General features: G+C 31.6%; 2 protein-coding genes across 2 annotated transcripts in view; one reads left to right on the top strand and one right to left on the bottom strand.

Annotated features, from left to right (window-relative positions):
* The window catches only part of LOC119607028 (BUD13 homolog), a 57,134-nt gene extending 55,354 nt beyond the window's left edge, over window positions 1-1,780 (bottom strand). The window contains 1 exon segment of the mRNA XM_037960745.1: window positions 217-1,780. Within this exon segment, the coding sequence (XP_037816673.1) occupies window positions 217-283 (67 nt within the window). The 5' untranslated portion in view covers window positions 284-1,780.
* A 4,508-nt stretch (window positions 1,781-6,288) lies between these two features.
* Window positions 6,289-14,338, top strand: LOC119607030 (protein grindelwald). Its single transcript, XM_037960748.1, has 3 exons — window positions 6,289-7,432; window positions 13,259-13,564; window positions 13,751-14,338. The coding sequence occupies exons 1-3, from the start codon at window positions 7,210-7,212 to the stop codon at window positions 13,912-13,914; spliced, it is 693 nt and encodes a 230-aa protein (XP_037816676.1). The 5' UTR covers window positions 6,289-7,209; the 3' UTR covers window positions 13,915-14,338.
* Window positions 14,339-17,232: the final 2,894 nt, after the last annotated feature.

The raw sequence follows: 17,232 nt of genomic DNA, 5'->3' as shown, positions 1-17,232 counted from the left end.
TCTAGATTGTAGACTAGACTATATTGGAATAGATTCAGAATGTGACTTTGAGCCTTTTGGTATACCTTAAGAGGTTTTTATAATCATTATTTTTGATTGTTGCAAACAACCGAACAAAACCCATAATACCCTCCCCACTAAAGTGGTGTAGGGTATTCAAAATATTACAAATATTGCACTTAAAACCGGGAATACTTAAAAATTCAACAAACTTACCTTCAGTAACATGGCCACTCTTGGGCAGCGTTTCAGTGGTTGTTGAAAAATTATTCATTTTCGCCATGATGAAGGGTACAAAATGCAGTGCAGCAAAGGCAGCAAACAAATAATAAACAACTGCTGAAAAGGTTTGCAATGCAATGTACCACCGTTGGATGGATGGATGGATGTTTAAACGGATGTGGATTAAAGATATAAAATATGAAGTAAAACAGGTTAAGCAGAAGAAGAGTGTGTAAAAGTAAGTTGTGTTGATTTGGTAGAGGAGTTTGATGAATGTCGGTTGACGTTGTTTAGAGGGAAATATGTATTTGAAGTTATAGATGTGTGTGTGCGCAAACTATGTGCCGCACTCAAGGACGATGAAGTTAGAGGTTCGTCTCTCAAAGGTGCTGACGATGATGAATTTGTGAAAAAAAAAGATACAAAAATTATGCTGCAGCTGCTGCTGTTTAGTTGGCTGTTTTTGTTGTATCTGTATCTTTTTTTTTTTTTGGACAAACACTTGAATTTTTGTGGCAAATACCGTGAGGATTTTTGTGTTGTTGTTGTTATTTTTTGGGTTAAGCCTTTTTGTTGTTATTTTGTTTGTTTTTGTTTTGATTTTGTTTTTGTATATGTTTTTGGTATTTTTACCACTACATACTTTGTTTTTGACAGATACTTGTTGAAATACCGTAATCACTTTATATTTACGAGATAGGTATTCACTGGTGTGTTGTTGTTATTGTTTTTGCCGTTTTTGTTGTTGTTGTTCAGTCGTTTGGTCGGCAAAATGTTGCTGCAATGGAAGTTTTATGTATCAACTTCCAGTTTGTTTTTGTTTTTTTTATACCTTTTCTCTTGGTTCTACTTTATTTTCAAAATATCAAAAGTATTTCATTACATTTTTATTAAAATTTTTTTTTAATTCTGTTGTTGTTGTCGTTCTAATATCAATTTCAATTTTATTGCAAAAAAGGTTTCTCTTAAAGGTCGTTTTAATCGCGCATTTTAAAGTCGAGGTTGTTTAGAAACATAAGAGACTCGAGATAAGTCTCTAAAATTTTATTTAAAAAACAAAAATTCACGCCCGTTTTGTAATTTAACCCCTTTTTTCGTTACAATTAATATTTATTGGAAATTCTGCTTTATTTCACCGACATACTCTTTTAACTCCCTCCCTCCAGCTAAATTTCACTCATTTAATTGCTTTTGAAAATATGTAATTTTTTCACTTCAAATCTTTACTCTTTTTCACTTCACTAATCACACAATTTCGTTCGTTTCAATTCACTTTTTTATCTTGTTTGCCGTGGCCAATCGATATTAAATAAAAAATTACTTTTGTATTTTATAAATGCACTTTTCTTCTTCTTAGCGGCTCTATGCAATTTTAGCTGAATACCATCATATCGTGTAGATACATTTTCTTTTGTAAGTTTTGTTTTTTTTTTTTTCTCTAGTTTATATTTGTTTAGTTTTTGTTAATTAAAAGCAACAGAAAAATTATATTCCAAAAAAAAAACACTCACGAACTAACAAAGCGTACTATACGTTTGCATGCTTTCGCTGCTCTTTTAACAATCTTTGCTTGAATTTTAATTTTGAGTTACTGTAGCTCGAATATTTATGCTGTTCGCCGCAGCAGCGCTGCTATGTATCTGTGTTTTGTTATTTATAAATTGAATGTGCGTGTGTGTTCATGAGAGACTATCTAACAATGTCTGGAATTTTACAGTTTGAGAGTCATAGTGGTTGTGAGTTGCCTAGTTTCAAGTGGTTTGTATTACGCAATTTTTTAAGGAAATCCCCAGAATTTCCTTTCGTAGGTAAGATGTTGTCAGTTTTCACACCTTTTTAAAGTGGGTTTGTACGAACAGGTTCAATAGGTACAAAAATGTAAAAAAACATATTACAAATAGTCTGCAGAGACCAGGAATCCAACGACCATCAAGTCATATGCCGTAATTGTCAAAACTGTTTAATTGTTTAACAAGTCTCATATACCCACCATCAAACCGTATCCCCTATAAACAATAGGGTGATATTTGGTATATATCTTAAGTCAATTATGAATTTTGGACCGATCCACATAAAATTTGGCTAAGAGATTTTGGCTCGTAAGGAACTTATTTAAAATTTCACCGCTATACTCGTATTTTTGAGTCAGTAATGAGCGTTAAAGCAATTTTATGAGGGAGACCTTATATGGGGGTAGAGTAAATTATGAACCGATCCACATAAAATTTTATAGAGAGATTTTGGCTCATATGAACCCTATTAATGTCGAATTTTATCGCTATATACGTATTTTTAAGCCAATAGTGAACGTTACAGTAATTTTCTGAAGGGAACCTTATATGGGGGGTAGGGTCAATTATGGACCCTTAAAGCTGCCTTTCGGGGGTTCACTTATATGGGGGCTATCCGAAAACGTGGACCGATATTGCCCATTTTCAATACCAAACAAACATTATCCATACAGAATTTCAACCTTCTAGATCATTCCGTTCGGACTCTATTGTGCTTTAAACAGACAGACAGATGGACGGACATGGCTAGATCGTCTTAGAATTTAATAAGGATCCAGAATATATATACTTTTGTGAGTCTATGAGCAATATTTCGATGTCTTACAAACTTAATGACAAAATCAATATAACCCCCATGGTGGGTATAAAAACACTATCTATCTATCTATCTATCTATCTATCTATCTATCTATCTATCTATCTATCTATCTATCTATCTATCTATCTATCTATCTATCTATCTATCTATCTATCTATCTATCTATCTATCTATCTATCTATCTATCTATCTATCTATCTATCTATCTATCTATCTATCTATCTATCTATCTATCTATCTATCTATCTATCTATCTATCTATCTATCTATCTATCTATCTATCTATCTATCTATCTATCTATCTATCTATCTATCTATCTATCTATCTATCTATCTATCTATCTATCTATCTATCTATCTATCTATCTATCTATCTATCTATCTATCTATCTATCTATCTATCTATCTATCTATCTATCTATCTATCTATCTATCTATCTATCTATCTATCTATCTATCTATCTATCTATCTATCTATCTATCTATCTATCTATCTATCTATCTATCTATCTATCTATCTATCTATCTATCTATCTATCTATCTATCTATCTATCTATCTATCTTATCTATCTATCTATCTATCTATCTATCTATCTATCTATCTATCTATCTATCTATCTATCTATCTATCTATCTATCTATCTATCTATCTATCTATCTATCTATCTATCTATCTATCTATCTATCTATCTATCTATCTATCTATCTATCTATCTATCTATCTATCTATCTATCTATCTATCTTATCTATCTATCTATCTATCTATCTATCTATCTATCTATCTATCTATCTATCTATCTATCTATCTATCTATCTATCTATCTATCTATCTATCTATCTATCTATCTATCTATCTATCTATCTATCTATCTATCTATCTATCTATCTATCTATCTATCTATCTATCTATCTATCTATCTATCTATCTATCTATCTATCTATCTATCTATCTATCTATCTATCTATCTATCTATCTATCTATCTATCTATCTATCTATCTATCTATCTATCTATCTATCTATCTATCTATCTATCTATCTATCTATCTATCTATCTATCTATCTATCTATCTATCTATCTATCTATCTATCTATCTATCTATCTATCTATCTATCTATCTATCTATCTATCTATCTATCTATCTATCTATCTATCTATCTATCTATCTATCTATCTATCTATCTATCTATCTATCTATCTATCTATCTATCTATCTATCTATCTATCTATCTATCTATCTATCTATCTATCTATCTATCTATCTATCTATCTATCTATCTATCTATCTATCTATCTATCTATCTATCTATCTATCTATCTATCTATCTATCTATCTATCTATCTATCTATCTATCTATCTATCTATCTATCTATCTATCTATCTATCTATCTATCTATCTATCTATCTATCTATCTATCTAGCTATCTATCTATCTATCTATCTATCTATCTATCTATCTATCTATCTATCTATCTATCTATCTATCTATCTATCTATCTATCTATCTATCTATCTATCTATCTATCTATCTATCTATCTATCTATCTATCTATCTATCTATCTATCTATCTATCTATCTATCTATCTATCTATCTATCTATCTATCTATCTATCTATCTATCTATCTATCTATCTATCTATCTATCTATCTATCTATCTATCTATCTATCTATCTATCTATCTATCTATCTATCTATCTATCTATCTATCTATCTATCTATCTATCTATCTATCTACATATATCTATATATCTAATATCTATCTATCTATCTATCTATCTATCTATCTATCTATCTATCTATCTATCTATCTATCTATCTATCTATCTATCTATCTATCTATCTATCTATCTATCTATCTATCTATCTATCTATCTATCTATCTATCTATCTATCTATCTATCTATCTATCTATCTATCTATCTATCTATCTATCTATCTATCTATCTATTCTATCTATCTATCTATCTATCAAATTTGCTTTATAAACCGCTGCTAAACATTTTATACCAATTTCATTAAAATGAATGAAACTTGGCAACTCTTCACATTATAAATTTTGCTAATTTGAATTTTTTTATTTTTCCTTACATTTTCGACTTGCTGTATTTTAAAAGATCTTGGATTCTTTTGCAAATATTATTTGTATTCCAATAATACCATTTATAAAAAATTTATAAAAATAAGTTTAAATAATTACTTAATTTAGTGTACAATTTAATAACAATGCTTCCAAAACTTTTCAATTAAGTGCTGCCAAATTTGTGTAATTACTTAGTAAAGACCTAAACCTTAGCAAAGAATTTCACCAAAAAAATGCTTTAAATAAATAATGTTACAATTTAGTTTCATTTCTGTGAAAGACCATTAGACTTTGTGACATATTTTTGAACAAAAATAAAATTTAATTAATTTTGTTGTAGGATTTTGAAAATTTTACTTCCTTTACGGCTAAGTGATTAGTCCAACTCTAGACAAAGTTATTAACAGTTACTTTAGTGCTTTCTTATGTTTGTAGGGTGTTTGTACAACTATTGTACTCAAAACTGTTTCTAGATATTAAGTACATTTACACAAATAAATAGTTAATAAATTTAATAGAGCAGTTAAAACTGTATTCGCAAAATTTCACAATTACACTAGAGTGTTCAACTTTATGATTAAAACTTTTCATATTAGTTTACAAAGATCCATATACAATGGCATTTAAAGGCATGGAAATCGAGACAAGTACTTATTACGTTAGCTTACAAATAGGGTGTTAGATAAGTACTTACTATGATTGCAGTTTTGTTTCTGAGAAACAATTGTTGTTTTCGTTTGTGTTTTGTTTCTGAGAAACAATTGTTTTTTTCGTTTGTGTTAAAAACAAATATCGAAAACAATATATCTGGACTGAAAATTAAGTACTTATATAATGTATTATTTGTCATTACTAGACTCCTTATAAGCAATGCAGACGTTAGATAGAAGTCATTGAAAAGTAAGTTGTTGAGTAACTACATGCATACATATATATTTGAGTTGCAATAATCGAATCGCAGCTGTGTGAACATAACTATCCGTTAAACAGTATCTATCCGTTAAACAGTAAAATTTTCAAGTACAACAAGCAATGTTACACTTAAGAGAGCACACTTGAAAACTCACCTGAGATAAATGAAACACTCAGAAAAATAACAGGTAAACGCAATAAACCATGTAAAACGAGTTAAAAATTTAGTTGCCCGCAAGCATCACTATAGAAAGAAACAACAACGAGTTGTATTTCATAGATACACAATAGTTGAGATACAAAGCTAATGAGAGACGTTGAAGTGTATAAACAATTAACGCTAACAGTTATAAAATTGTATAGCAAGACCTTAAATAACTCCCAATAGTAAATATGAGTTAAAAAAACCGCAAAACAACTCAAAAGTAGATGTTGTGTTAACCAACGACAGATTTAATGAGTTATTTGAAATATATTTAGTTTTAAAACGATCGTGCAGCGGTTGAGTTGAGAGTAGAGTAGAGTGTAACTCAAATAGAATAATTAATTATAGTTTTTAAGAAATTATTCTTATATGTTTTTGTTAATACAAAGAAATTAAACAAAATTGTGGTTAAAGCGGTATTTGGAATTAAAACAAAATTATATGGTGTTTGAAATAAACAAATAATTATAGAGAAAAAGTACGCTTAATAGAATTAAACAAAAAATTTTTTTAAATTAAAAATTATTGTTAAACAATAAAAAATTATTTATAAAAAGGTAAAAGTTTGTCAGAATATTGTTTTCAATAAAACCAGTTTTCAAGAGAGTGTTGTACGTGCCTTGATTATACATTTTAATTCAAAAAAACCAGTTAATGAGAAATAACAACAATAACAACATTAAGCATGAAACGCTGGTTAAAAAATTTGTAAAAAGACCACAATAACAACAGCAACTACATATCGAAAAAAAAGTTAAAAAAGAGTTAAAAACCAGACATTCACAAACAAACAAAAAAATGAGTCATCAAGTCATCATGTTTTACTAGCAACAACTAAAAAATTTAGTTAAACACTCTCATCAATCAGTTAAATATTTGATACAACGCAACATCGATCGGTTTCTCCTTTATAAATATAATTTAAATAATTAACTTTTATAATTATTTTACAATAACAAAAGTATACAAACATTAAAAAAAAACACAACAAAAAATTCCTTAACAATTGTTTAAATAAAAAAAAAAGAAATATTTTATCACACTTAACTGAAATTCTATCGATCACGTACTTTTATTACAACAAAAGTGGAAAAACAATAAACAATAAATATTATATTTATATAAAATATAAACAATAAAGAAAACAATCTCTTCAAATAAACTAATATCAAATCATGGATTCAAAATTTCTAAAATATGGCACTTCTACGCTCTTTATCGTGCATCACTTGGCTAATGCCGCCTTAACAGCGGGTGGATCAGAATGTCATGCCGAAACTTGTCATCCCATAGAAGAGTATTGTTCGCAATTCGAACAAACATGTATGCCCTGTAGCAAAACCTGTGATCCGGAGGATATAAGATATGAAGCAAATGTTTGCAATCGTGAATGTAGTGGTAGGTGGTTCAATTTTATCTTATTTTAGTTTTAACTTTAAAAATTACATCATTTGTTATTACTTTTTTTGTTGTTGCTATAATTAACTAATGAATATGTATAAGTAGTAAGTTATGATCGTTTATGTGATGTGACCCTACTCAAGCCATAATATGATCAAATTATTTAGAGAGTGTTGAGTCTCTCCTTAATTGATCCTCGTCAAATGTGTTACAAAGTTTTACGCTTAAAGTTATAATAAGATCAATGTTCCAATCGGTCCTCATCAAGTGTGGTACAAAGATTTACGCTTGAAGTCATAATAAGATCAAAGTTCATATCGATTCTCACATCGTAAGGCCCTTTTATAAGGGCTCGTGTCAATTATGGATTTAACTTAGTTTTTCTGAAGATATAAGTCTTAATATAGTTTCTAGAAAATTCGCCATATTCAACATAGGACTTTAACGACATCTCACTAAAATTCGCCTAAAGAGGGTCATATCACAGTTCCGATGTGGCCAATTGACATCCCTAAGAAGACTGATAACATTAGGGGGTCAAAAGATCGTTTGTTTGATAAGTGTGATACATTTTGCTGAAAACAAAAGATTATAGAAGTTTCTGTTTTTCGTATAAGTCCGTAATCATGACACTGAGACCGACTAAGTATTAAAAAAACGTACAGTTTGGGCAACATAGCACTCACTTTGGGTCGGTACTATAAACTGAAGAAATCATTAGACTCCTTGCAGTCTTTGACTTGTGGGCCAAAGATTTTTTAACATTCACTTTGGAACCCAGTATGCAGTATTTCCCAGCGAACCGCCCTCACGTTGGTGTTATTGCAATTCCGGAGTAAAAGAAGTTCTAACAGTATTAACCGTATGTCAGGACTGTAAGTACTTGAGGAGACATAACACTCCTTGATGAATCCTTGGAATCTTTGATTCGGGGTCTGACTAGAGAACCATATAATCTGGTACTAAGGGAGACATTTGGCCGCGAGGTATTCGTTCTGTAATCGGCTTTTTAGTTGAGTTGCCTTCTGAATCCAAGTAGTCGTTGAGGTTAAAACCTCAATCTGAGGAAGAGTATGTTGATTAAAAAAGACTGAAGTAGGGTGAAGTCAATATTTCGGGAAAGTTCGGTACCTGAGCCGAAAAAACATATACCTTCCATTGTAGCTCACTATTCAAAAAACGTACAGTTTGTGCAACACAGCACTGACTTTGGGGTGAGACTTTAAACTGGAGAAATCATTAGAATACTTGCAGTCTTTGACTTGTGGGCTTAAGATTTTAAACATTCACTTTTGGACCCAGTTTACAGTATTTCCCAGCGTATATCCCCAGGAGGGGCCTGCATGTTATCTTGGTTAACCGCCCTAACTTTGCTGCATTGCAATTCCGGAGTAAAAGAGGTTCTAACAGTATCAACCGCCGAGACTTTAAGGACTGGAGGAGTCATTACATTCCTTGGAATCTTTGACTAGGAGTCTAACTAGAGAACCATATAATCTGGTACTACGGTAGTTAGTTGAACTCTCTGGATTCGTTTTGTAATCGGCTTTTTGGTGAAGTTCTAGATCCAACTAGTAGTTGCAGTTGAAACCTCAATCTCAGGAACAGAATGTTGGTCAAAAAAGACTGTAGCAGGGGGTGAAGTCAATATTTCGAGAAAGTTCTGTGCAGTTACCAAAACAACAGATACCCCTCCGAGGAGTTACAGCTGGAAACAAGTTGATGTTTCCTCAGTGAATTATCGTTCTTTGCTATGGTTTGTTCTCGGTTTAATCTTTTCGTACCAGATGTTCAGTGTGTCCCCTGTAAGTAAGAATGAAGTCTAAGTTTATTGACTGAAATTGTGTTTCGCTCCACTAAATAAGTCTTTAAGTGCTCTTTAGATTACTTTCAAGCAATGAATGTCAAAGTGCCGTGTTGGCCTTATCTCATGGTGGTCTTTTTCACCCACAGGGTGAACTTCTGTGACGACTCACTAATCCCCGTAGTGCCATATTATGTCGTTCTCTGGTTCGACCCCATGTCCAATCATTCCAAGGAAAGGCCGAGGATACATTTGATCATCATCACTATATAGTCCCGGCAGACTAGAGGTATTGGTATCACCTCTTTCCCCGGGATTGCAATAATACCATGATGGGGTCTTTCATCAAGGTTACGTGCCCTCGAATCACCTGAATGTCAGATCAGATCAGAAATTTATATGATAATACATTCTTATATAAGTACACCTACAAGCATTCCTATGACTGTTTTTTTGACTGTACATCCATATATCCGAAGATCGACACTAAATCCACTGGAACTATATTACAATTGGACAGACAAAGCCTTAGAATATTTGTAGAGATATAACTTCTCACTGCAACAGTCCAAGAATACAGACTTTCAGACTTAGGTTTCACCAGGGACTAGACGATATTAGTCTTTATGAGAGACATCTTTTAATGGCTAAATTATGGAGTATTCATATGATTGTGACGCAACCAAACTTAATTTTATGTGATTTACAGAAATTAACATTTCTCGGAAATTTTTTTTAGTACAGTAACCATAGTCTGGGTTTATAATTAGTTTATAAACATATGTTTGTTTCATTTCATATATCATAATAATATATTTTATAATAAAATAATAAAAAATTGTGGTTCCATTGTTAAACCCAACAAATCATTTGACCGACTGAAATAATTACAGAGAGACTAGACTAGTTCATTTAACTTAATTTATATATATGAAATGATAATAGGAAGAAGTGATATTTTCACTTTAGAAATCATTTATATTTACATATCTTTTTCTTCATATAGGTCAGATCTTAATTCTAAAAAAAATATGATGACTATAAAATAGTTACGTGTGATAACAGTTAACTGCAAATAAAAAGACGTTAACAACACTTTTACAGTTTATTGATAAAACATTTCATTCAAGAAAATAAAATAATATTTGCAGTTGTTGTATTCGTCATTAAATAAATTAAAGTTAATAAATAATTAGTCATTTCATCAAAATTATTGTTATAAAGATAATTAAATTGCTGGTGAGGAAAAACAAAATTGTTAAAGAAAAGATAAAAATATTGATAGGTCTGAGGATCTCAAGTGTTTTATTCAAATAGATTAAAAAACACTTGAATAATTAATAAAACCATTTGTTTTTTTTTTAACTAAAGTAAGTCAATTAGGTTAAAGTTATATGTATTATGGAGGAAACTAGAAAAATGGTCCTACTAACTTTACAGTATATCAATTAATTCACATTAAAAGCACCCATGAATTCGACTCTGTATTCAGCATTTCTTCATCACTTCAGCTTTTCCATATTGGAAACGATATAATAGCGCGATCACAATGTTAAACTCCACACATTGGACTTTTAGACAACACAACAAATTCTAGAAATAAAAATGTTTTCGTGCTGTTATAATGTCTCAAACATGATCAAAAATGGGGATTTTTCGATTCTAAGGACAAGATATCTCGAAATCTCAATGGGATTGAGATATTCTGCGATCAGATTCGGTGCTGCTCAATATTAAAAAAGTATACTTTGGTCTCTGGTTTAAAAAAAATTCTTGGCCTGTGTTATGGTTCAAAATATCGGCCCAATATTGCCTTAAGCTCACTAAGCTTAAGCTAAACTTAATGCTATACCCGATTTTAATTTTTTTTTTCAGGGAACCATTTTAAATGAAAGATTGAAACGTTTCGTGTTTCCCTATTAGTTTTTCTATCAGGGTTTTAGAAAGTTATATGAACTATTAAGGACCACGATCTGAGTAATCGCATCGAATTTTCAAATCAGTGTTCCTATCGAGAATAACATCGCTCCCTAGATATTAGTATCTAATTTCGAAGAAAGCGCTTTCTTGCCTCTCCATATGCTTTACATTCGTCTATACACTTATAGTTGTACCCGTAATCCGTATGACCATTCAGAATATGTACCTAGTCGGCTTCTTCTTCTCCCATTAAGGTTATCCCATAGGATCTTAGTAATTCCCTCATCGTTTCATTATTCCGCGGTTAAATACTTTAAAAGGTATTAACGTCTTGACATGCTCATTATAAGGCGGCTTCTTCTTCTCTTATTAAGATCATCCCATAGGATCTTAGTGGATTTCTTTACCGTTTGATGTTCAGAAACCTATTTTCCTGGACGTAGTTTCTCAGAATTTTCCAATCAGTTTTTACTCTTTATATGGAAAATGTTAGTGGGAGAAACCTCTTTCTATTATCATTCGAGCTTCATATACTCAGTTTTCCTGGACATAGTTCCTTAAAATTTCCCAATCAATGTTCCTAAGGGATGTAATATCGGGAGTAACATCGCTTCCAAGATATTTGGATCTAATTTCGATGAAACAAAGAATGTTTTCCAGATTTTCATTGCTCTGCCCATATGCTTTACATTGATCCAATTTTGTATAGTTGTATCCGTCTTCTGTATGTCCTCTCAGAATACGTTCCATCTATCATATTAACCTCGAACTTGCTCATTATAAGGCGACTTCTTCTCCTCTCGTTAAGGTCATCCCAATCAGTTTTACTTCTTTATATGGAAAATTTTAGTGGAAGAAACCTCTTTAAAGGTATTACTGTCCGAGGTTCAGAAACTCAGTTTTCCTGAACATAATTTCTTAGAACATCGGACATGCTCATTATAAGTTGACTTATTTTACTCTCGTTAAGATCTTAGTGGATTTCTTCAACGTTTCATTATTACGTTTTCGGGATGGTTGAGCACTATACCAGGTATGTATGTCAGAAACCTATTTTCGTAGAAGTAGTTTCTCAGAATTTTCCAATAAGTTTTTCCTGAGAAGTGTAATACTGAAATAACATTACTTCTAAACTGTGAGTCCCCCTATACATTTTTCTGAACGTAGGAGCCTCCTCAGAATAAGTAAATCGGAGTTTAGTAATTCATGCAATATATCATATTAACCTCTGACTTACTTATTCTGAGGAGGCTCATACGCCTGCTCTCGGTAAAGGTACCTCATAGTATTATTGTAGTTTCACCCAACATTAGTCGTAAGCAATTCTCTCTCCCATGGTATTTATTTAGACTTCTCTGCGTCGAACGACATGCATCATCATTTGTTGCCGATTATTTCCAAAAGGTCTGGTAACCATATGATCCAAAGCTAAGTCTCTGAAAAAGTAATCGGTTGAGGCTCTGTCACATGAAAATACGATATTATATTATCATCCGATATCGCCCTAGTTGCCTTCTGGTTGTAGGTAGAAATGTTATGATTATTGGATTCACTCTTAGAAAGGTGACTCGATTCTTAAACGACCATGTGTTCTTCATTTAAGCTATGTATTAAGCAAATCGAGATTCCACTGTAGTTTTCATTTCTATTTTGGAATGTGGTCGACCGTAATTTCTCCTTTAATAGATTTAAAATATATTCATGATTTTGTACATTTCTTTATAGTATAGTAAACTAGACGATAACTTTGACGTGTGCCTTAAAATAAAATCCGTCAGTTTCTTGTTTCTCTTGTGGTATTATATTTCAAAAAGCTATTGAGGTTTCTTTCTAATTAACCAAGAGATTTCCGAAAGTGCCTCTTCAGTTATTACAAACAGTTTCAATTGTTTACATGGACGTTTTAGGAAATAATATGCGGAAAAATTTATCAGGTTTAAAAAAAAAAGAACATGAATCATATGTTTTGAACAAGATTTTTAAGAAATTGATTATTATAACGCTAAATAATTTAAAAATTCAATTAATTTTGATGATCGTGATGACACCTTAAATGTGATTAATAATTATTATTATTTTTTTCTAATGTTTATTTATAGATTTTATCAAATTAGAACCTCTTAAGAATGAAATTCATTATATACAAATGCAACAGAATATTATACTCATACTGCTCGTGGTATTGCTGGTCATCACCGCTGGACATTTTACCTGGAAATTGATAAAATGTTTGAAAAACAAACGCTGTTGCCTGGGCCAACTGATGGCTAAACTAAAATTTAAAAAGGCAGCTACTATGCCCTCAAATCAAAGTAATGGCAAAGATTTAGGTGGCATCACTATACCCAATATGTGTGCGATCAATGATGTTGAGAGAGCACCTTCACAAATTTACAGTCTAACAGGTAAAAAAACAGTTAAATATGAAAGAAACAAAGAGGATGCTGTGACAGTTTTACGACAGTGACTTAATGTTCAAGTGTCTTCTTTCTTTCATTCTGTTTTTGAAATTTATGACTTTTTAAAATGATTTCAACTAATCTTTATCTTGAAATTTTTCTTTGTTTTCCTTTTTCGACAACAACAAAAAGGTGCTGAAGGTTCGGTAAGGACAACGACTACACCAATTAGCTCACGCTATCCGGCGGAAAATACAACACCATCTCCGCAGCCCAATGAGTATTCGTATGATAATCAAGGTTTAGTAGTGACGCCAATATCTGAAAAGCCCAACGGTGGTCCTATGTTCACATAAAGTAATTTAACTCTCATCCCCGCTTCATTAAGCATTAACATCCATCCCTTATTACACGCTTATTTATTAGTAACCTTTAAATTTAAACTAAATTATAAGAAAATCATTTATAAAATGATTTCTTTTCTTTTCGCTTTTCTGCGGCCTCGTTACTTAAATGACAGACTATATGAGTCGTTTCATTTATAAGTTACAACTCATATTCATTTGTATATTTTTCTTTGTCTTCCTTCTATTGTTTAAGAATACTCTTTAAAGCAGATATATTGTAATTAAGATTTGCATTATTATAAGTGTAAGTTATCGATAATTTTATTGGATGTATGTATATCTAACTCACTCTCTATGTTTGAACGTAATCATCACACTTTATTTAAAACTAGTTTTATGTTTTTTTGCTAAGTCCTTGTCTTTTAAGTTTTTAGTTTAAATAAAAATTGTAAATTATTTTAAAGAATCTATTGATATTATATGCAAAATTCATATTTTTGTAATAAATTTGAAAATTTTAATAAATATAAATAAAAATTTTATATAATTATAATGAAAATGAGCCAAAAGGCACAGTGTGGCAATTGTAAATAACTTTGGAAAAAGTTGCTGAAAAAGAGAATAAATCCTCTACCAATTTGATACACCTACGTGTTTGGAATGGCATTATATGGTTAAGTTATGTCAAATCCGAAATAAATACATTTCATAATGTTGAACAGTTCACTCTCCGGGCTCAATACTTGCTTAATTTCATGTACGATAAAAGATAGATAGATAGATAGATAGATAGATAGTAGATAGATAGATAGATAGATAGAAATTAGAGTGAATAGATAGAGAATGATAGATAGTATAGATAGATAGATAGATAGATAGATAGATGAATAGATCGATAGATCGATATGATCGATAAGATAGAATGATCGATAGATAGATAGATAGATAGATAGATAGCATAGATAGATAGATAGATAGATAGATAGATAGATGATAGATAGATAGATAGATAGATAGATAGATAGATAGATAGATAGCTCGCTCGATAGATAGATCGCTAGATAGCTAGCTAGCTAGATATCGCTAGATAGATGATGATCGCTAGATAGATCTCGCTCGCTCGCTCGATCGACTCGCTCGATCGCTATCGCTCGATCGCTCGCTCGCTCGCTCCTCGCTGCTGCTCGCTCGCTCGCTCGCTCGCTCGCTCGCTCGCTCGCTCGCTGCTCGCTCTCTCGCTCGGTCTCGCTCGCTCGCTCGCTCGCTCGCTCGCTCGCTCGCTGCGCTCGCTCGCTCGCTCGCTCGCTCGCTCGCTCGCTCTCGCTCGCTCGCTCGCTCGTCGCTCGCTCTCTCGCTCGCTCGCTCGCTCGCTCGCTCGCTCGCTCGCTCGCTCGGTCGCTCGCTCGGTCGCTCGCTCGCTCGCTCGCTCGCTCGCTCGCTCGCTCGCTCGCTCGCTCGCTCGCTCGCTCGCTCTCTCGCTCTCTGATAGATAGATAGATAGAAAGGCACTTTTTGAATGTTCAATATTATTGATACTTGAAACATGATATTAAGTATGTAACCTATAAACGAGCTCTTTTTGCTACCTTTTCGTACTTGCAAAAGTACTTTTTAAGTTGTCTGCTACTGTTTTTTTTCGAAAATTGTATGTTTTGATGTTTTGTAAAAAAAAACTACGTATTTTGTTTAATTCACTAGAAGTTAGTTTTGTCTTCAACTTATTACAACATTGTGCAAATTATTTGTTTAATTATAAATACGCAAAATCCTTAACAGGCTTTTAAAAAACTTATAAAAATTATTCTATTCTCTTTCGCCCTTACTTTCTAAACAATCCTACCAGCAAAAACAAAACAAATACATATGACAAACCTAAGCAGAACAAAAACAACGGCTAAATTTTACAAACACAACAGCCAAAACAATCAACAAATTGCACGTTGTTTTTGTAAAAGTAGTATTTATTGTAGAACTACTACCAAATACCAACTATACACAAACAAATGGCAATAACGCGAATATCACAATAACAAAACAAATGCACAAACAAATTTCATAAACAACAACAACATCTACGGCAACAGATTTTAAGAAGCCTCGGCCTGATGCCATGCAAAACCTTTGCAGCAATAACAATGCCATGTATAACAACAAATATTGGGAATTAGGAGAACAACAACAAGAATAAGAAAGTTTTGTATTAGGAAAATAATACGATTATGAAAAGTATTGTTTAATTTGCTAAATCCTAACAAATAACTTTCTAGTAATTTGTTTTATATACATTTCGTTTTGTTGTAAATTTTGCAAAAACAAACTTACCTTTGTAGGTATTTGAGATTGCCTGTACGAAGTACTTAATAGTGGGTGGCGGCAGCTTTCCGAAATTACTTAATTTCTTACGGGAGAAAACACTAAAACACTTACTTGCACTTATCTTTAACATTATCACTTAATTAACACTGTTTTCAATAAATTATTCCAAATAAACAAAATTTTTACTTGCATCCTTATAAATTTTAACAAATTTGCATCCGCTTAGTTTAAAGATTAAAGGAGAACTAACAAAAAAGAAGAAGACGAATGAAAGAGAAAAGTCAAAATACAATACGCACTTTCTATTCATTTATGAACATCCTTAAGATATGCAAAGAATCTGGTGACTTTGGTTTTTGAACAAATATTGGCAACACCGGGCAATTGGCAATAATAATTAAGCTTTGTTACCTAAATCAGCCTTAAGATAGGCTACATTATTTGTTAAATAAATGTGGTTTTGTTTACAAATATAATAACATTGCGCATACAAAGTCCTTCGGAAATGTCCAGGAATGTACATAGTATGTATAAAAAATAAACACGCAAAATCCTTAGCATACCTTAAGGATTTTAAAGGGCGGGTGTTGGTGGCAGCATCTAGGAAAGTCCTCAAAAATACAAGTTAACACTTTTTTATTTGCACTTGTTAAACACTTAATTAATACTTTAAATTACTTTAATTTTTAATAAATTATTAATGAAAACATTAAATGCGTTTTTATAAATTTTAACAAATTTTCAACCGCTTAGTTTAGGAAAACTAATAAAAAGTAGAATATGCGAATAAAAAGGTATAGCTAAAATGTCAATGCTTAATTCACTTTGTTTTTTTTTAATCCTTAAGGTATGCTAAGGATTTTGCGAGTTTCGTTTCTATACTACATTCGTGAACATTTCCGAAGAATTTTATAAGCGTATGTTATTATATATGTATGTAAACAAACCTATATTTTATTTATAAAAACAAATAATGTAGCCTATCTTAAGGCTGATTTAGGAAACAAAGCT

Source organism: Lucilia sericata, unplaced genomic scaffold (assembly GCF_015586225.1).
Source record: "Lucilia sericata isolate MDLA Ls3-8-SP2 unplaced genomic scaffold, ASM1558622v1 Contig000646F_arrow, whole genome shotgun sequence".
Lineage (NCBI taxonomy): Eukaryota > Metazoa > Arthropoda > Insecta > Diptera > Calliphoridae > Lucilia > Lucilia sericata.
Note: the sequence above shows the minus strand (reverse complement) of the source record. Positions and strands in the feature narration are given on the sequence as shown.